The 21,363-nt window shown below is 38.2% G+C and overlaps 2 protein-coding genes across 2 annotated transcripts; both read left to right on the top strand.

Moving 5' to 3' along the window:
* The first annotated feature begins 693 nt into the window (after positions 1 to 693).
* LOC110888810 (FH protein interacting protein FIP2) lies at positions 694 to 3,923 on the top strand. The gene is made up of 8 exons (XM_022136316.2): positions 694 to 881; positions 1,205 to 1,288; positions 1,390 to 1,436; positions 1,595 to 1,668; positions 3,310 to 3,368; positions 3,441 to 3,500; positions 3,590 to 3,670; positions 3,813 to 3,923. The coding sequence occupies exons 1-8, from the start codon at positions 699 to 701 to the stop codon at positions 3,921 to 3,923; spliced, it is 699 nt and encodes a 232-aa protein (XP_021992008.2). The 5' UTR covers positions 694 to 698.
* A 13,984-nt stretch (positions 3,924 to 17,907) lies between these two features.
* On the top strand, positions 17,908 to 20,060 carry LOC110888812 (FH protein interacting protein FIP2). Its single transcript, XM_022136318.1, has 7 exons — positions 17,908 to 17,950; positions 18,549 to 18,658; positions 18,835 to 18,969; positions 19,131 to 19,295; positions 19,577 to 19,690; positions 19,767 to 19,835; positions 20,007 to 20,060. The coding sequence occupies exons 1-7, from the start codon at positions 17,908 to 17,910 to the stop codon at positions 20,058 to 20,060; spliced, it is 690 nt and encodes a 229-aa protein (XP_021992010.1).
* The last annotated feature ends 1,303 nt before the right edge of the window (positions 20,061 to 21,363 follow it).

Below are 21,363 nucleotides of genomic sequence, written 5' to 3'. Positions count from 1 at the left end.
TATATAATTAATTTTTTCTATTCCTTTATTGTAATATAAATATATAATAATAACATATATAATATAGTTATTTTTATCATGATTTTATAGGTAACAATATATATGCTATATAAATATCATCATCATACTCCGTAAATCCCATCCCATGAATAGCAAAGCTAAGGTAGGGTCTGAGGAGGGTAAGATGTAGACAACCTTACCTCCACCTCGTAGGAATAGAGAGCCTACTTCCAGTGAGACCACACACAGTGGCGAAGCTTGAGATTTCTGACCGGGGGGTCGAAAACGTATATACCTAATAAAATTATAAAACCATGGGGTTGAAAACGTGTGTTCCTAAAAAATTCTATACGGAAACTACATACCGGACACTACTGAGCGAAAAGTTCGGGGGGGTCGGGCGCCCCCGGCCCCTACAAAGTTGCGCCCCTGCCCACACATATATACATTATATGCGCACACCGCAAGCGGGGCCTTATATAAATAAATATCTAATTGTTAAATAAAATATATATAATTATTATTGAATATGTTTGTTTAGGCTCGTGAGACAGCTTGGGCCCGACACTTTTTTAAAACAAATTTACTTTTCAGACTCAACTCGTTTAACCTCGGCTTGATTCGGCTTGATTCGAGCTTTGAGTTAAGTGATCTCGAGTTGTTCATGATCGGCTGGGCTGGTTTAGATCATTCCGTATATGGTACTTCGTAATATTTTACTATTTCAGGGATTGGTGGATGAAATAAATGAAGTCTTGAATAGGAAGAAGGATGAAGAAGTGGAAAGTGAATTAACACGCACTGATATTATCAAATGTATACAATCTGAAAAAGTCAGATTAAGAGGAGTGAATCTTTCTGGGCTTGATCTTTCAAAACTGGTATGATCAAATACATCTTGTATTTGAAGATACTTGATGTATGTTGTATCATGCATGAGTAGTATTTTTGGACATTGCAGGAATAAAATATATTCTATATATTATAGGTTTAGAAGCCCTAATAAAATTTGGGCTGGCTTCCATATAGCTTTAATATATTTAGAGCTGAAATACTTCTAACCAAGCTAAAATACAAATCATTTGCATGCTATATATTAAGATAATTTTTTTTTTCTTAACCGTGAGAATCCGTCACTAGAAAACTCACAGCCCGACTATTAAAAAACCCGCTATTTCTAATTAATTCATTATAACTTATGCAGGACTTGTCGGGTGTGGACTTCAGCTTTGCATGCCTGAAAAATGTGAATTTCTCATGTGCTAACCTTTATCGTGCTAAATTTCAGGTAAATTATGCGACTTAATTTTTATTTCATTCACCCTGATTAATTATATATTTAACATAGTGCTTTATTATTGTCTTCTTATTAATTAAGTTGATCCACAGGAGGTAGATGCTGAAAATATCCTTTTTCACAATGCAACATTGAGCTAGTAAGATTCTGCAAACCACCTATTATTTCTTATTGTTATGAAGGCAGTCATAGAATATGAATACGCGTTTCACCTAGCAGTTTTTAGTGATTTTTAGAGCCAACTTTTTTTTTTTCCATTATTAGTCAACTCACATGATTTGGTCTTGCTTGTGGAAGTTGTGAGTTCACAAGAGCTAAACTTCGTGGAGCTTCTCTGGAGGCGGCTAATCTTTCGTGTGCAAATTTACAGGGCCAGTAGTTTTTCTTTTAACTTTATTAAATTCAGTATTAGGGATATTTTCCTATGTCCTCTCAACACATGGTATAATTTAATATTTACCCAAAAAAAAAACTAGATGACTATGTAATGACATTTGTGGCGTTTTCTTTAACGCTTTTTGGTTTTTTAAATATAATGTTATTCAAGTTTCCAGAGGTATTTATGTAATTTTTTCAAATATCTGGTTTGTATCAAAATGTCTCTTGACCAAGTGCATTTTCAAAATTGTCACCTTCTTGCGTCTTTGGAAGGTCCTCCCAGCCTCGGAAGCGTCCGTCTTTCATGTTGAAGCGTCCGTTTCCTTTTAAGCAACACGTGTCCGATGTTGAAGCGTCCGCCTCAGGCGCAATGCGTCCGTGAGCTTCTGAAGCGTCGGTCAACGACGTAGATTCCGTATCTTTGTCCACTTTTTTTTTATAACTTATAAACATTTCTAACATGGGATCATGTGCATGCTCTTTATAAAAACTATATGTATGTTAACAGAGCAAATTTTAAACGATATAAAATATGTTATTTTTTAGTTAAAATTTTTTATATTAAACATCAAAACATAACATAATAAAAAACAAAAAAAAAAAAAGAACCAAACAACACATAATATTATATCTAAAACCATATCCTAATAGCCTCCCACTCCGAGACATGTTTGAAGTCATGTCTCTCTTCATGACGGTAGTTGATGAGGGCCACCTCCTTCTGATCGTCCTCACCAAGGTCCGGCATTTCTGTCTCCACTTTCTTGAAATATCGATCAAATCTCTCACATTCCAACCGCAGCACACGGAACCTGGACGATAGTGCGTCAACGGTCCGATTGTGTTCCGGACCACGTAGTTGGGCGAAATTCTGTTGAACACGGACCCAAAGCCCACCATGTCCTCGAGGTGGAGGATCGATCATGGCCTGCTCCCATGCTTCGCATAGAGCAATGTCTTCAACATCAGTCCAGGAGGTGGCCATTTTCGGGTCGTTGACGGCGTCGGATTTTCTAGTGAAATGGCTGATTTTGTTTGAAAACGGCGGGTGTTTTGATTTTGATAAGTGATAAGTGAACGGGTTATATAGTGGGGTAAATGTGTGCAACGGTAAAAGTTAAACGGCTTTTGAGTTTCCAATGTTTTTTTTCGGAAGCGTCGGGAAGCGTCGGTCAAGCATCGGGGGAGCGTCGGGTCAAGCCTCGGAAGCGTCGTCCAGGCCTCGGAAGCGTACACATGGACGCATTAAAAAATTATGGTTATCATGCGTCGGTGACTGACGCAATTTCGTAACGGAACGGACGCTTCAACACGTGTCGCTTGAAAGGGAACGGACGCTTCAACGTGACAGGCGGACGCTTAAACGCGAAAGGCGGACGCTTCCGATGCTTGGAGGACCTTCCAAGGACGCATGAAGGTGACAATTTTACAAATGCACTTGGTCAAGAGACATTTTGATAATTTTCCCTAATAATTAGTTATGAGATGCAATGCTATGTAGTTGTACTTATTAATAAACTAAGCTAAGTGACTGTGCAAGTCTCTAGGTTAAGTATGCAGTTAAGATTATGATTTTTTGTGACCTTTTAAGATGAATTACTATTTATTTATTTATTTATTTTTGATATTTGCAGATGCTTGCTTGATAGAATGTAGTTTATGTGGCGCAGACTTGCGGTCTGTGCATCTGGAGGTATGTTCAACTTTGGATTAAATACACATTTTATTTAGCAATTCTAGATCTTTAGAGTAATTAATTTATCAGACCGCTGATCTCACAAATGCGGATTTGATGGGAGCCAATCTAGAAAAAGCTTTTTTACAGGTTTGTATAATATTTAAGATTTTGGGTTTAGTGTTTTAGAGTAAAATCTAATTAATTTTTGTTTCTCTGTATTTGTTCTACTTTCATAGAGTGCCAAGTTGAATAATGCCAATTTGATGGATGCAAATCTTCAACGTGCTTATCTTTGTCGTGCGGATCTTCAGGATGCAGTAAGTACCGTTGATATATAGTAGTTTGTTACACGCATCACATGAAAACTGAGAATATTGGTTCAGTAAATTAATAACTAAATGGGAGATACATCAACGATTTTGATTATTAGTGATAAATGTCCGACATACCTCGTTGTAGCATTTTGAAGGGGCGATAATGGATGAGGCGAATTTGAAAGGCGCGATTGTAGACTCGTCAAATTTTTTTGGAGCTATTAGGGAGGGCCGGACTTTGGGGGCCCAAATGTAGGTCCCTGTTTCGCGGAGGATTACGAACCTAAACCTTGTTATACAAACCTACTAGCGAGTGCGGAATCCAAGCTAGCAAGCAAACCGAGTTAGTAGCAAGTAGAGAAACAAACACACAAGTTCACCGATTAACACAACTAGTATTAATGCAATGAGGGTTCGGTTACAAGCTCAATGTTTACAGAAATGCTCTATATACTCTCTAAGTGTGTGAGTGTGAGTTCTGGACAGAATGCTCTCAAGGCTCTCTATCTCTCGGATGTGCAAATGGCAGAACTTCAGAACTAACTCACACATACACTGCATGGGTATATATACCCATACACAGCAGGTCTGCTCGAAGGATCCGAAAGATGGTCCGAAGGATCATCTTTCGAATACAATGCTCTCGAAGGATAAGCAGGGACCTCGAAAGATCATCTTTCGAGGTCTAATCATTCGAAGCATATCTTTCGAGCACCTCGAAGGATCAACATTATCCTTCGAGGTTATCCTTCGAGCCAGACAACTTTCAACAACTCTACTTACTGTTGACTGAGTCAAACCAGGAGGACGGTTGACTTGGTCAACTTACATGACTTACAAGGACATCGTTTACATCGGACCGAACCCCCTTGGCTCTGATACCACTTGTAGGTCCCTGTTTCGCGGAGGATTACGAACCTAAACCTTGTTATACAAACCTACTAGCGAGTGCGGAATCCAAGCTAGCAAGCAAACCGAGTTAGTAGCAAGTAGAGAAACAAACACACAAGTTCACCGATTAACACAACTAGTATTAATGCAATGAGGGTTCGGTTACAAGCTCAATGTTTACAGAAATGCTCTATAAACTCTCTAAGTGTGTGAGTGTGAGTTCTGGACAGAATGCTCTCAAGGCTCTCTATCTCTCGGATGTGCAAATGGCAGAACTTCAGAACTAACTCACACATACACTGCATGGGTATATATACCCATACACAGCAGGTCTGCTCGAAGGATCCGAAAGATGGTCCGAAGGATCATCTTTCGAATACAATGCTCTCGAAGGATAAGCAGGGACCTCGAAAGATCATCTTTCGAGGTCTAATCATTCGAAGCATATCTTTCGAGCACCTCGAAGGATCAACATTATCCTTCGAGGTTATCCTTCGAGCCAGACAACTTTCAACAACTCTACTTACTGTTGACTGAGTCAAACCAGGAGGACGGTTGACTTGGTCAACTTACATGACTTACAAGGACATCGTTTACATCGGACCGAATACAGACAAAGTACAGACACAAGTGCACCAACAAACTCCCCCTTGGCTGTAGCTTTGTCTTTGTCTTCCAATAAATGTAGACTCGTCTTGGACTTCGACGGTCTTTGGTCTTCGAGTTTCCAAAACTCTGACGTCCTTACAAGTCTTCAATGTCGGAGGATCTTCAAAGTCTTCACGTCTCGAAAGCAGAGAGTGTATCAACAAACTACCCGTATCATGTAGGAAGTGTGTTGACAAACTCCCCCTTAACATAAGCTCCCCCTTGAGTTATGCTCGTGAAAAGACTTTATCTTTATGAAGTGAGATCCTTGTGGTGTTGATGATGGCCAACGGCAACTCGATCATCTTCATCAGTTGAGTGCCTTCACGTCATGTCTTCATTCCAGAGCTTGTCATCGACCATGTTCTCCTAGCCTTTAGAATCTGCACATGCAAGAAATCTAAACGCATAATGAGAACAACTGCTTGGAATATAGTATAAACAAATGACACACGAATGACCATGTCATAATCAAACACCGTCCGACAGTTTGAAAGTTTAAAAAATTTGTCAATTTAAGTCTTTAACTTTCAAACCATGCAAATTTTTTTTTTTTTTTTTTGACCGTTTATGAAGATTTAGTCAGTTCGGTTTTCATTCAGGTTTCAGGTAACGAAGACTCGAGCTCCAACATCGTACGATCGAAAATAAAGCAGAAATAAAATCTTTTTGGCTTTTATAAAGTTTATATTAAAACACGCCTAAAATCTTTTTGGTATTTTTGAAAGTAAAAGACAACAATTTAAAATCCTTTGAGTGTTATCAAACGACATCACCGCTAATGTCGTGCTGATATGCACCAAACGACGAAACTGTTTAAAAGAAATAATAAAAGTTAAACAGTACATAAATATATACATACATTCTTTTTGTGAGTTTCGAGGGTAAGAGAATCATATCAGTGTACGGTCATGCCAAAACACTCTTGTTGTTCAGTTAGTTAACATTAAGATAAGCATCCTATAACAATTATCGGTATTGTTGTCCACTTAAGCTCAACTTATCAGATGTAATCATGTTTAGAGGATACGTTAATGTATGATTTATACTTACCGACCGGTGTTCATCCACATCACGACACATTCCCGTATCAAGGTATGCACGAGGGTTCATCTTACCGGTGAGTATACCGATTATCATCTGTTTGACCGTATAAATTGTGAAATACTCACTTATTTTGATTTGAAAACAAGTCCTATGTGATATAATCACTTATTGAAGAGGAACTTGATTTTCATATGCATGAGGGCACAGGTGCAAGTCCGTGAACAGGTCAGTACTTCCGTACAGCAGAGAGACGAACTTGACACCCGGAAAGATGTGATATTTTATCACTTATTTGATTTGGACATGTGATTGTTTATCACTTATTGAGGTCGAATGCAGTATGCAATATGTACACGTATGTATAGTATCATGGAAGATCTAGACTTGCGTCCCCGTTATTTTTCGGTAAAAGATACAACCATGATACCCAGATGATAAGCAGCATAAAGACCGAATATCTCAGAACCTCGGCAATCTATCAAACGAAATTTCGGTACTAAGACCATATGCCAATGAATGGTTCGATTAGTCTTTCGCCCCTATACCCAAGTCAGACGAACGATTTGCACGTTGTTGTTGTTGTTGTTGAGCAGGAGGAGGTGGAGGTGGTTGGATTGGATTTCCATACATGTCTGTGGTGGGAGGTGGCTTAACAGGAACTTGTATTGGATTGCCAAAACAATCTGTGCTTGTGACAAACGCTGTTTGAAGTGGAGCATGTGAACCGGTTCTTGCAGACGAAGAACTGGAAGTTCCACAGTACATTTCTGGATTCTGTGGCAATGGAACTCTCTTCGCCTTCAATGTTTCCTCCTGATCCTTGTTTTCCAACAGTTGAACGAATTCGTTGATATTAGTGGTTCTCAACACCCCGTTGTACTTCAGGATTTCCAAGAAACTACTCCATTGAGGAGGCAAAGCATCAGCAAACTTCTTCACAACTTCAGCTTGAGTTGTCACTACACTATAATTATCCAATTCCGTAAGCAGATGATAAAATCGGCTTGTCATATCTCCCAAGGACTCCTTATCCATACAAGTGAAGCCTTCGAATTCTTTCTTGAGAAGATCATGACGCATTTGACGTGTTGCTGCATTTCCCACTCCTCTGTTTTTCAATCCATCCCATAACTTCTTTGTTGTCTTGAAGCTGACAAACTGATGGTAGATATCCTTGCTCAACGCCTGAGTGAGAATGGCGTATGCCTTCTTTTCCAGATCATAGGTTTTCTTTTTATCTTCTGGAAGATCAGCAAACGTAGCAGAATCTGAAGCAGCAACCTCTATGGCTTGATCGAAATCTGTGGTGAAACGTATCCACAGTTCCGTATTTTGACCAAGAACATATGTTTTAAATCTCTCAACCCATCCTGGATATTCATTCAAATGCATCAACTTTGGAGGTCGATTCAAACTTCCTGTTTCACTTTCGCTTAGTAGAATACTTTGAATGCTCGGAGTTTGATTCGATACCAAAGCCCATTGATTTCCCTGAGAAGATGTCGATACCGGCGACTCGGCCCATAAAGGAGATGACCTGGTATTCGTGTATTTTCCATCGTCTGGAGCCGATGTACCCCACCATGAGGGAGTGACATTTGATCTTGTATATTCACCATTGTCTGGAGCCGGAGTTCCCCACCAACTCGGATTCATGATAGATAAGCAAAATAAATGCTAAGTAAGAATGATCCGAAAGATAACACAACCGAAGGTTCCTGGTCGAAAGATCTGAAATCACAGAAAGTTGTTAACAATAAACAGATCACAATCGAAAGATATAATCTTGTTCGAAGGATCAACAGTACTCGAAGGATTACTGTTGACTCTCGAACAATGATCTCGAAAGACTCAAGAACACGAAGGATTCCCTTTTGAAAGATCCTTATCTTTCGTGTTAAATCTTTATCTTTCGATCAACAGATCTCGAAAGATTCACCAATACGAAGGATCCTAATCTTTCGGACACTAGTCTTTCGAAAAGATTCCTCTGTCGAAGGATATGTTTCAGACTTCGAAGGATGGGTCGAAGGATATAAATCTTTCGAGCCCTCCTTGATCGAAAGATATCGAAGGATGATCTTTCGATGTCGAAAGATATCTTTCGAGAGACTCTGACACAACTGACTTTGATGTGATAGGTTGGTGAAAAGGTGATGGGTTGGTGTACCAACTTTCGGCAGAATGGATGGTTCTGCAACAACTTTTCACCAAACTTTTTGACTTTCAAAAATTTTACCAAAATAGGCAAACCATATCCTCAAGTCCAGTTCACCGGAATGATAACCGGAATATGGCCGGAAAAATCAAAGTTTCACAAACACGATTTTTATGTTACCCAAACCGACCCCGAACACTCCCGATAGGTTTAGAACACGTTTTTACTCAAAGAAAATGCAAGAAACTTAGTAAAAACAGGTGCAAAACCAAGTGTTTCAACACACCAAAACTTGTAAAAACCCGGTTTTAAACAAGGTAAAGAGCGAGGCTCTGATACCACTTGTAGGTCCCTGTTTCGCGGAGGATTACGAACCTAAACCTTGTTATACAAACCTACTAGCGAGTGCGAAATCCAAGCTAGCAAGCAAACCGAGTTAGTAGCAAGTAGAGAAACAAACACACAAGTTCACCGATTAACACAACTAGTATTAATGCAATGAGGGTTCGGTTACAAGCTCAATGTTTACAGAAATGCTCCATATACTCTCTAAGTGTGTGAGTGTGAGTTCTGGACAGAATGCTCTCAAGGCTCTCTATCTCTCGGATGTGCAAATGGCAGAACTTCAGAACTAACTCACACATACACTGCATGGGTATATATACCCATACACAGCAGGTCTGCTCGAAGGATCCGAAAGATGGTCCGAAGGATCATCTTTCGAATACAATGCTCTCGAAGGATAAGCAGGGACCTCGAAAGATCATCTTTCGAGGTCTAATCATTCGAAGCATATCTTTCGAGCACCTCGAAGGATCAACATTATCCTTCGAGGTTATCCTTCGAGCCAGACAACTTTCAACAACTCTACTTACTGTTGACTGAGTCAAACCAGGAGGACGGTTGACTTGGTCAACTTACATGACTTACAAGGACATCGTTTACATCGGACCGAATACAGACAAAGTACAGACACAAGTGCACCAACACCAAAGCGAATAAAAAATCCGAGGCTCTTTTTAATTTTTTTAGGTTTACGGTTTGTATTTGACATGAAATATATTAGGAAGAAACTTTTAAAGCACTTAACCATTATATAAACTAGACGATTTCCCTAATCAAATAATGTTAGGATCTAATACATAAATCAAATCTAAATTGGTCAAAAGAATTTAATCTAACAAATAACAACCTACGTTGTGTAAAAGGAATTAAAACATGCTATTTATTTTAAGTATACTATTGTTATTAGTTAGAAACGATTTTTTTGAATAAAATTTTACATGGACGTATCATGTTAAAAATTGTGTGGACAAAATATTTTAGCTTATTAATTAAGAGAGGTGATTAGAAAATGGGTAACAGGTGGGATTCGAACCCAGCCCTCTACAAAAACCAAATCTTGTTCTTATCACCAGACTACACTTGTATTAACGTTAACAAATATCACCGTAAATATAATATTCTCTTTTTATAAATACAGATATATTTCCTTTAATTTTGGAGGCCCTATTTTTTCGGAGGCCCTAAGCCGTCGCCTAGCCCAATTACACTAACGGGCCGGCCCTGATATTTGGTCATTTAGACGCTTAGATGACTAAGAACTCATTTACGTCACTGCAAGATGACTGCTGTTTTTTATATATATATATATATTTTTCTTTGTTTTAAGTACATACCTAATTTTCGTCTACCTGAGACTGCTTTTTATGCATCGCTTGATTCAGGTAGTTTGTGGTTCAATATAATTTGCTTAACATTGTGTACGTATATCTGGCAACCAAGAGGGTTTTTTCCCTTTCCACTCACTACAAGAAATACAAGCAATAGAGGCGACCTTTTTGGCGACGACTTCAGAAAAGTCTCCACTAATGGTTAACACCTTTAGCGACGACATCTTTAGCGGCGACAAAGGGCTCTTTAGCGACGGATCTATAGCGGCGACGGATCTAGTGCTTAGTTTTCTTGTAGTGCTGGGGTTGGTTTTTTTTCCAATGCTAGGATATCTGTCAACTTAAAGTTCGAACATTCAGGTCGGTGGACATAACTAATGATAGCTTACCTTCGCAACCAATAAAAGACATTTTTATGTTTTTCAGATGCAACATGTATAATTTGATATTTTCCAAGTAAGTTTAAAAATATTGGGCTCAACATCTAAAAATTCGAACGAATAGCTGAAAACCCATGATACACATTCCATATAAAGAATAGTTGCACCCGATATACTATATATGTTGCCCATGTACATACTGATTGTCTTGACGTTTGAAATATGGATTTGAAAAAAATATAAGAGTAATCCAAGAATCAGATTCGGCAAGTTAGAATGGCATATGTGATATTGCGCTTTGCCTTCGGGTGGATGTTGCAAGATGTGTGAGAGGTACAACATTTAAGAATAAATATATAGGATAAGGATCCTAAGAGAACCACATGGAATTTGAAAACCGTAGGAACTAATGTGGGCCACTCATTTTCTCTAAGACTGCCATTAATCATACTTTTTTTTGGAAGATCAACTTCATTAAAAACAACGGATGGGCCACGAAGCGTGGACCGCAACCACACCGATTACATCAGATACAAAGGGTTTTTGCACCACTCATCCGAAATAAGACTAGTACAACCAAACCGGTGTTTATACCAAAAAAAAAAAGAACCGAGTCCGACCCATCTTCACACATAACACACCCCGCATCATCAACATGAACCCTCCTTTTTTCCAACTCATCCTTTGTCGGTAACCTATGCATCTAGAACGCCACACATGGATATTGCACTTGAGAGGAACCCACCTCATCCATTTCATTTTAAACCACCCAGCATCTCGGCCTTCCTCAAAAACATTCCTAATGGATTTCACCGAGAAGCCAGCACCACCCGGGCCCTCCCAAACCCATGTATCTTTCGTACTACTAAACGTGACGCCCGATAGAATTAAGTTGCACTCCTGCAGATCCGATAATTCTTGAGTCGATTCAGAGGGCTTCCTCTAGTTCCACCGAAGATGCAGTCTGCCTTCTATTGTATCCACTTTATCAACAACAGAACTAAACTTATCTTTGTCAAGAATGAAAATACTAGGCCATCTGTATCGGAGTGGAGAGTTACCAAACCAAATATCATACCAAAACCTCACACTTCTACCATTACCCAACTTAGATTTAATAAGATTATTTAAATACCTCCCATCTTCCAGCTTCGAATCACATTGTTTCATAATATTTGCCCAACAATTTGTCATAAATCGATTACAAGGGATAGAAGACGAGCAAGTTCGCGTGTAGTGAATACCATCAATCACTTTCCTCCAGAGGCTCTCTTCTTCATACCTGTATCGCCACACCCACTTAAAAAGAAGGGCGTTATTCATATCGACAAGCCTAGTGATCTCCAAACCACCTAAATGAATAGATAAAGTGACCCGTTCCCAAGCGACCCAATGAATTTTATTTGCCTCACTAGTACCTGACCATAAAAATCTTATCATAATCTTTTCAATCTTGTCTATCACACCTTTAGGAGCTTTATAAATAGAAAAGAAGTATAATGGTAAGCTTTCCAACACCGTCTTAATAAGTGTCACCCTGCCCCCGATTGAAAGGGTATTGGCTTTCCAACGAATAAGACGACTACCCACCATATCTATAACTTGGTGCCAATGTAGTTCCCTATTCATATTAGCGCCTACAAGAATACTCAAATAATAGAAAGGAAACATCCCGCTTTTGCATCCCAAAACATCCGCTAAATCCTCCACTTCCTTACCACTCACCCCAACCCCAAACAAGTTGGATTTGTGAATATTTATTTTATGTCCCGAGCAAAGATAAAACACCTTAAAACCCAAGCCGTACTCTCTAGATTGTTTCTATTCCACTCCCCCATGATCAACGCGTCATCAACGTAGAAAAGATGAGATAAAGCCACGTTACCATTCCCAATCTTGATCCCGTGTAACTCTCCCACGCTCACCGTCTTATCAAGAACACACGATAAAGCCTCCATAACAAAAAGAAATAAGAAAGGCGATAGCGGGTCTCCTTGACGAAGACCCTTACCACAATTAAATTCAAAGGTGGGGGACCCGTTAACCAAAACCGCCGACCTTGAAGACACAAAAACCCCTTTAATCCACCTAACCCAACGATCCGGAAAACCCATCTATCTCAGAATTGAGAGAAGAAACTCCCAATGCATGTTGTCGTACGCCTTTTCAAAATCTATTTTCAAGAGGAAAGCTTCTGATGTTTCTTTTTCAAGCATGCCAGAATCTCGTTAACAATGATCAGCGTCCCGTCAAGAATATATCGACCCTTTAAAAAAGCGGATTGAGACTCAGAGATAATCGTACCCATCACTCGTTTCAACCGAGTAGCCAAGACTTTCGAAACAATTTTACTTATAATACCAATCAAAGTAATAGGCTTATCATCCTTCAAACCCGAGGGAGTTTTAGATTTTGGGATTAACGTTATAAAGGACGAACTGCATCCCTTAGAGATCATCCCAAAATCGTAAAACCTACCCATAATCTTCACAAAATTATCCTCAAGATGCTCCCAAAACTTCATAACGAACCTGAAGTTAAAGCCGTCAGGCCCCGGTGCTTTGTCAGCACCACATTGGAACACGGCTTCCTTAATTTCCTCCTTTGAAAAGGCAGCCACAAGACTATCAACATACCCCTCCTCTATCTTCTTGAGCCCATCAATCATAAACATAGGTCTAACCTTGAACTGCTCAGTGAAGGGATCTCGAAAATGTCTGAAAACCTTCTTTTTAACTAGGCTTGGTTTCGAAACCCACTTCCCATCCACCTCTATCCCCGGAATGGAGTTAGAAGGTTTCCCCCCCGTTTATATAACCATGAAAGAAACGAGAGTTGTCATCCCCGTGCATAGCCCATTTGACCCGCGACTTTTGTTTTAGATCCTCATCCTTTCAATGCTCTGAATCCTCAATCCTTCTTTACATTCAGTCCACACACAAAATTCTTCCTCGTCCAGATCCCTATCCTCCATGGTCGTTTCCAATTTTTCTAACTCCATTCTGTAACTTTCGACCTCCTGACCCTCTTTAATACTCCAATCTTTCTGCCACTTAACCAAAGCCTCCTTCACAACCTTCAGTTTCCTGGATAAAACTAGATCAGGATCTCCAGAGAATTGACAACCAAGAAAAGCTTTTCTAACCACCTCGATAAAACCATCGATACCAAGCCACGAGTTAAACCATTGAAAGGTTGGAGTCGTCTAGAATCAAAATCAACGAGGTGTGATCAGAGTATAGTCTCGGCAAAGCCCTTAAACACGCTTCAAGCCACTTGTTTAAAAACTCTTGGCAAACTAGCAGAGGATCAATTTTGCTGAGCTTTTGACCCTTCCCATTACCTGCCAAGAAAGTGTAGTTTTTGCCCCCCATGACATATTCCTGTAGTTCATTATTATCAATAAAGTTATTAAAATCTTGTGCACTAGAACTTTGTATTTTTCCTTTCCTCGATCTATGCACCTAACGGAATTAAAGTCACCCAATATAATCCATAGACCTTGGTTGGCGGCAACTGATTACGATTCAAACCGGTGTGCGGCGAGGTAGCTTTGCGACTGTGGTATAACGGAAAGAGAGAGGGAGGTAACGATGTTAATTGTAGGCAAATTGATGGTGGTGGCTATTTGCTGATGTCTCAGAATAGAATGAGTCAATTATGAAAGAGTACCAAAGGGTTTTGAGGTAAGGAATCTGAAGGTTGTGAAGACCCCTTTTGCCGATTAATGCAATAGTGGTTGATCAATAACCTTTGGCAATTCAATTATTAATTTTTGGAATAATGGATTTTAATAATCTCAACTATTAGCTGTTGGCCGGCAACAGTCCCAACTTTAAAAATAACCAGTGGTTGTCCCACCTTTTCACATATTGTAAACCAATGGACCTTTGCTAATAGAAAAGGAAAAGGGGACAAAAAGAAATTAAGGTTTTGTTAGTAAAGGTCCATTGATTTACAATATGTGAAAAGGTGGGACCACCACTAGTTATTTTTAAAGTTGGGACCGTTTCCGGCCAACAGCTAATAGTTAGGATTATTAAAATCCATTATTCCTTATTTTTTTTACTACTCAAATAATGGCCATTTAAGGCAGGTCGGTTATCACTTGAGAGGTTAGATAATAATTACTAACAAATCAAGAAGATATTAATTTTTATATCATCGTTAACTATAACAAATTAATTTTGGAGACATACTTTTGTATTATGAAAATTCATTCTAATTTTTCTAATTTGTGGAATTAAGTTAGACCCTTCACATGTTACCTTAACATTATAGGTTACAAATGTGTCAAAATTACTAAAATACCCCTAAAATGTCTTAAATTTTTGGATAATGGGCAAGTTTACCTCCTCTAAAATAGTTTAGCTCTCTTGTATATGTTTCTTGAAGATGTGTACACAATGTAAATTACCAAAAGGGTAGTAATCTTAGTTCTCTTAATAAGGTAGTATAGATATAAATATAGATTAGTTTGTTAGAATTATTATTAGGGGTGCAAACGAGCCGAGCCCGAGCTCGACCAGGCTCGAGCTCGGCTCGATTCGAGCTTTGTTTTCAAAGCTCAACCGAGCTCAGCTCGTTAGTATTTTCTCAAGTTCGAGCTCGGCTCATTTATTATCTATTAATTAATATATTAAATAAAAATAATATAAATAATAGACTTTTTAGGCTCACGAGCTCGATAAGTGAAGCTCGGGCTCGTTTACTAAATAAGCTTATTTTTAGATTCGATGTCGGCTTGTAAACAAGTTTAAATAAGCTCGGCTCGACTCGTTTACACTAAGGCTCGATGAGCCTAACGAGCTTCACATGCGAGGCTCGAGCTCGGGCTCGATAAACAAACGAGCTTTATTCTAGGCTCAATTTCAGCTCGGACTTGATAAGGCTCGACTCATTTCAAGATTTTTCTCGAGCTGATATCGAGTAGCTCAGCGGTTAATAACGCATGGTGTATTAATGGCGGAGGGGGTATGAAAAGTCAGTCGGCGACGGAAGTTCAGCGGTTTTTTGAATCTTGTGAGAAAGGTGGTTAATTTTAAATCACACTTCCTATTAACCCTTTAACTTCAATTGAAATTACAAGTTACATCTAGTAGTTTTATTATGTACACACCACATTTTGTGTAATGTTTTGATGAGTTTGTAAATATAGTGATTTCAGATAAAAATATGAAGTTTATATCATGAAAACATTTAAGAAGCTCGGTTTGGAAGACAACCAAAGCATTGTAATTATATCCTAAAAGACCGTACAGCCTATCTGGCTATTCTCGTCCGATGCACGACTTTTTTCTTCGACGGGCCGCTCCTTCGCCTTTGTCTTTTGGGCCGATATGTCGTTGTACACTTTTAGGTGTTCCATAAACTCAACCATGTTCGGGTCCACCTTTTCCTTTCCTTTTCCCTTGGCCCGCTCCTTCTTTGTTTTGTCTCGGCCCGGTGGACGCTCGGGTTCACGTACGTTATACTCGTCTTCGTCATAGTCGGCGTCATCATTTAAGTTAATGTGACACCTCGCGTCCGATCCACCGGCGCTTAAACTACCCGTTTCCGATGTTTTTTGGCGTTTCGCCATCGCCACCTCGTTAGGAATGGGCGCCCATTTTGGGTCGTTTTTTAGAACCATCCACGCGCGAACGTGAGGAAAGTTGGAACCATGATTTTGTTTATACTTTTCCAATGCCATTTTGAACACATCTTCGTCGTTCCACCCGCTACGACGGTCACTTGTATATAATTTGTTATACTCCTCGCAAAACCGATTAACGGTCGAGTTCAATTTTCGCCACTTCGAGGAAACCGAGTCGATATCTCTATACGGGCCTTGGTCCATCATGGCAAGAAACTTGGTCAATACCTTGGACCAAAACCCGTCACCCGGTTGGTTATTACCTATAAAAAAACAAACAAATAAAATTAAAAAAACAAAACAAACCTTAAAACAAACAAAATAATAAAAAAAAACTTACTGTTATGAAAAAAAAAAATTAAAAAATTAAAACTGTTTAACCTAATTAAAAACTAAACTTAAAAACTATTAAATTTAAACCAAAAAAAAACTATAAAACTTAAATGTAAACCTACTGTGAAGAAATAAAAAATTTAAAAATGTAAACTTTATAAATTTAAACTTTAAAAAATGTAAACTTTAAAAAGATGTAAACTTTAAAAAAGTACCAACCTTTTACCGGGTTGTCGGAAGTGCCAATGAAAGCCTTGGCTAAGGCTTCTTCTTCGATTGGGGTCCACTTAATCGCCTTCGGTTTCGACGTTTGATCACCCACTACTTGTTTCCCTTTGTTTCGTTTTCCTTTCCCTTTAGGCGGTTGGGTTTCGGGCACAATCTCCACATCGTCTTCGGGTTCGGATTGAACGGGGGGTGTGGGGATCGGTTGGGGTTGAACGGGGGGTGTGGGGATCGGTTGAGGTTGAACGGGTGGAAAGTTCCAAGCACCCCGCATCATCATTTGTTGAAGAGCTTGATTTTGGGAGATTTGAGTGAATTGGTTGGGCGAATGTTGGAATGAAGCAAACGCATTCGATGAAAATTGGGAGAATTGGTTCGGTTCTAGCGTTGGATAATATCCCGGAACCGAAAAAACATTTGGTTGGGTCGGATTGTTGGGAGTATTCGGGTTGTTCGAAGGAGTGTTGGGAGTATCCGGGTTGTTGAACGGATCCGTGAAAATTATGTGGAAGAAGGTTGAGAGTATAGTGGAAGGAGTGTAAAAATTATATGAGAAAGAGGTGAATTGTTGAGGTTAATTTGGTGTTTGATAGTGAAAATGGAAGTAAAATATATATAATTTGTTAATATAGCCGTTTGGCTTTATTCAAAATTAGGAAATTTTTTTTTTTTTTAAATTATAACGGTCATAAGGAGGGGGGCCCACAAAAAAGCATCGTCGCCAACGTCTAACATTGGACGGAGAGGACGGGGACGGATGGGGGCGGCACGGTGTTTGGACCGTCGCCGACCCGCGACGGGCCGGGGCCGACCCCCATACCGTGTAGCCTCATGTCTAACTGAAAAAGTTGAACATTGTCAATCACGCGAGCCAAACACACATAAACACACTAAAGAAGCAAAACGACCGGTTTGGACTTTGAAATCATAAATCGAACCATACATGATGGCTTTGAAACCATATTAAATAATCAGATTATTATTTAACAATAATTATATAGTTTAGTTTTTGTTAACGTAATTAGTTTGTTATAAAACCTGATTCTTTAAGTCATTTGGCCAGACTAAAGTGATAGAGGAATGTGCAAAAAGGAAAAGTATAAGGGGCATTTAGATAAGCAAAAGAAAGTAAAAGGGGGCATTTAGAGAAATTTTTAAACATTTTTCAGGGTTTTAGCAGATATATATAATGCTTGTTCATCTTCATCCGTTGCACTTTGAAATTGGAACATCTCAGGAGGAAGATGACGATGAATACCGACGCATGTTCTTCAATTGTTCGACTCAATATAGGTCATAATATCACTTTTCTTGCTTTTCATTTTCGTATTTTTGTGTAGTTTTTTGCTCTGAAATGATCGGTTCATCAGGTTTCCAGTTACATTTCTTCATTTGATTAGAGATAAGTTTCTTTTATATTTTTTTTTATTTTATTTTTATTTTTTTTTATGTGAAGCAAGTAGTTTATTATTATAATTGAACAAACTCAATACGATTACAAACTAATGGTAGGTAGACAAGCAAGTAGTTTTTTTTTTTTTTTTTTTTTTTTTTTTTTTTTTTTTTATATCATTTGATTAGAGATGAAAAGTTTTGAAAGCTTAAAGTCAAATATTTTGATTTTTAATAATTTTTCTTTATTTCATTTGGCTTTATTACTCTCGAACTAAATATATATAAGTATATAACTGAGTTTGTTGATTGGGAATGTATTTGTGACTTGTAAGTTGTGACACAGCAGGACACAAATAAATATACACGTTTCGTTCGGGTTTAGGTTCAACTATTAAACCTGCCAACCAGACACAATTGCCAACAGTACTCCAATATATCTACGCATATTAGATGTGTCTTTTTTTAATTTAGTATTGATGTATTGTTGTCGAAACAGGTGGAAGCATATTTTGCACAACTGTTGATACGCTAACTCATAGGGAGCCCCATTCGATGCTTGCTGCCATGTTTAGTGGTCGCCACACTGTTCACAAGGACTCTGATACGGTGAGTTTGCCACTGGTATAAAACATGTTTGTATGAAAAGATCAGGTGCATTTCATTTTTCTATTGTTGATCTAATGTTATTGGTTACGTTTGATTAGTAGTGCTTGGATCATACTGAAGACTTTCGATGTTTTGAACAAAAAGGAACATGTTTTTACCATTTTGTGTTTTTGTAGGGGTGTGTGTTTGTTGACAGGGATGGGACACACTTTCGTCATATATTAAATTGGTTGAGGGACGGTGTGGCTCCCAACTTGTCTGATTTGGAGCGTTTAGAGCTTTTGCGGGAAGCAGAATACTATCAGCTTCTTGTAAGTCATTTTTGTTAATGCATTCCGCTATGTTACCTGCAAGTAGGGGTGTAATCAACTCTTTATTCAAGTGTGATATTGATTGGTGATGTCTTGAATAAGAAAAATACATTTTTATCTCAAAATAACCAATTTACAAAGTTATTTTTTCATTATTTCAGGGACTTGTGGAAAGGATAAATATGGTGTTGAATAAGAAGAAGGTGGATGGAAAAATGGATACTGACTTAACACGCACTGATATTATCAAATGCGTGCAATCTAATAAAAAATATCGTCTCAAATTAAGAGGAGTAAATCTATCTGGGCTTGATCTTTCAAACCTGGTACGGTCATATGCAGCTTGTTATGTGACTCAAGATTAGTTGTCAAATCATGTATCTATTAAATTGAAATTAAAAAAAAATAAGGAATGAAATCTATATTCCAATTCCATCTAGATTCCATTTTCTATGAAATGACCACACCTAAGTTCCAAATCGAATTTCTATTCCTGCGTAAATTCCAGTTGCAATTTCATTACATTACATTGCATTCCATGAAACGAACGCTACCTAAGGAGATGTTTGTTTTACTCAGCTTTTTTTTCCCCTTATAACTTATGCAGGACTTGTCGAATGTTGACTTGAGTCGTGCGTGCCTCAAAAATACTAATTTTTCAGGTGCTATTCTCAGAGCTGCGAATTTTAGCGAAGCCAATCTGGAAGGAGCCGATTTAAAGGTTTATTAAATATCTAAGCTTTATGTCAATTTCAGATGAGTCTTTCTGTTTATATATATTTTGTTTAATGTTGCAGGGTGCCGATTTGCTTTCTGCCATTTTTACGGGTGCAAATCTTCAACATGCTGATCTTCGTCATGTGAGAGTAAGTACCATTGATATCTTGTACACTGCACACAAAACATGAAATCGGTTTAGTAAATGTGATAACACATGTCAAATATCTACAATGCCTTTATAGTAGTGGCAATGTCTGGTGTATAACCCCTCAAAGTATTGATTATCGGTGACAAATGTCAGTGTTACCTTTTTGTAGTATATGAGCCATACGCTAGACGGTATAACTTTACGTGGGGCGATTTTAAACTGAGTCAAGACAAGAACTGAAGATTGGTGGCTTTGTTATATTTTTTTCCATTATTTTGCTTTACCTTATTTAAGTCTCTATGCTACACTCTTGTTCTGTCACTTTATGGTTTTGTGCATCACCTGATTTGGGTGATTTGCTGTCAAAAACAAGCTTTCCGAACTTCTTATATACGCATGTGTGATGGATACACTAGTTATAAATACTTTTTACTATACAAAAACAAACTGTATTAATGTTTGGTTTGTTTATATCACAATTGTTAATCACAACCTTATGAAAGTAACTAATTTTATATAACTTTTAAAAGAAAAAATTAAGACCATACCTAGTGGTTAGGGTGAATAATGCCCCCATCCTTAAAATTTCGAGATTATACCTTATGTCGTTATTTTAAAGGACATCTCTCAAGGCTTTCTCTCGTCCATCAGTTATACTGAAAACTGTATCTAGCTTTTATACCTATATTTTATCTTCTTTAACGGTTTTTTCCTCCTTTTCATTAAATATTGTTAAAATATCAGTTAGCTTTGTGAAAGTAACTAATTTTCTTTCTTTTCGTTAAATATTGTTAAAATATCGGTTAACCTTATGAAAGTAACTAGTTTTGTATAACTTTTAAAAGACAAAATTAAGTAATTTTCATCATTATTCTTTTATTTACTTTTTCTATTATTTTATTTCCATTTTATTTATTTTTATCATGAGATCCACATAATCATTGTATGCACATTTATTAAGAAATAGGATTCATAGACTCAGAGGGTGTAAATGAAGGGGATAATCATGGCTACGTTGGAGCTTGCAGGTGAACATTCAGGGCCGGCCCTAAGAATTCGTGTAACCTCTTCAAGCTTGAAAAATGTGCCCTTAGATCTTAACGAAATTGGGTATTGGGCTCACTAAAGATCTAAACTTAATGTCAAAGGGGTTAATAACTAATCAAAACTATAAGAATAGTTTTGTAAGGGGGCCTATCTTGGTTTTTGTATGTGTGTACCCTATTAAAAAAATATTTTACATATATACATATCAGATTTTTTTCATAAAAAGACGTGCCCCTCGAAATATGGGGCTCTGACCGGTGGTCCTCCCCGCTCACCCCCAGGGCCGGCCATGTGAACATCCACCGTCTCTCAAACACGCCACGCCACGATTAAACTCTCAACTTGGTTTACACTTTACACCCACAAAATCATCATCGCCTGACTTAGTAACCAAACACCAAACAATGGTTGCATAGCATTGATGTCATTAAAAAGTTCAACTAAGACCAAAAAAACAGTAAGTACATCACCATACTCCA

Source organism: Helianthus annuus, chromosome 11, assembly GCF_002127325.2.
Source record: "Helianthus annuus cultivar XRQ/B chromosome 11, HanXRQr2.0-SUNRISE, whole genome shotgun sequence".
NCBI classification, from domain to species: domain Eukaryota; kingdom Viridiplantae; phylum Streptophyta; class Magnoliopsida; order Asterales; family Asteraceae; genus Helianthus; species Helianthus annuus.
This window is presented reverse-complemented; position numbering and strand designations above follow the sequence as displayed.

What these genes read in the sequence shown, in the direction of transcription:
- LOC110888810 (XM_022136316.2), top strand. Translation starts at nt 699, where the DNA reads ATGGTACTTCGTAATATTTTACTATTTCAGGGATTGGTGGATGAAATA. An exon ending in GGCTTGATCTTTCAAAACTG is followed by an intron (nt 882 to 1,204) that starts GTATGATCAAAT and finishes TAACTTATGCAG; the next exon opens with GACTTGTCGGGTGTGGACTT. An exon ending in TTCGTGTGCAAATTTACAGG is followed by an intron (nt 1,669 to 3,309) that starts GCCAGTAGTTTT and finishes TGATATTTGCAG; the next exon opens with ATGCTTGCTTGATAGAATGT.
- LOC110888812 (XM_022136318.1), top strand. Translation starts at nt 17,908, where the DNA reads ATGAATACCGACGCATGTTCTTCAATTGTTCGACTCAATATAG. An exon ending in TGGAAGGAGCCGATTTAAAG is followed by an intron (nt 19,691 to 19,766) that starts GTTTATTAAATA and finishes TTAATGTTGCAG; the next exon opens with GGTGCCGATTTGCTTTCTGC. An exon ending in CTGATCTTCGTCATGTGAGA is followed by an intron (nt 19,836 to 20,006) that starts GTAAGTACCATT and finishes ACCTTTTTGTAG; the next exon opens with TATATGAGCCATACGCTAGA.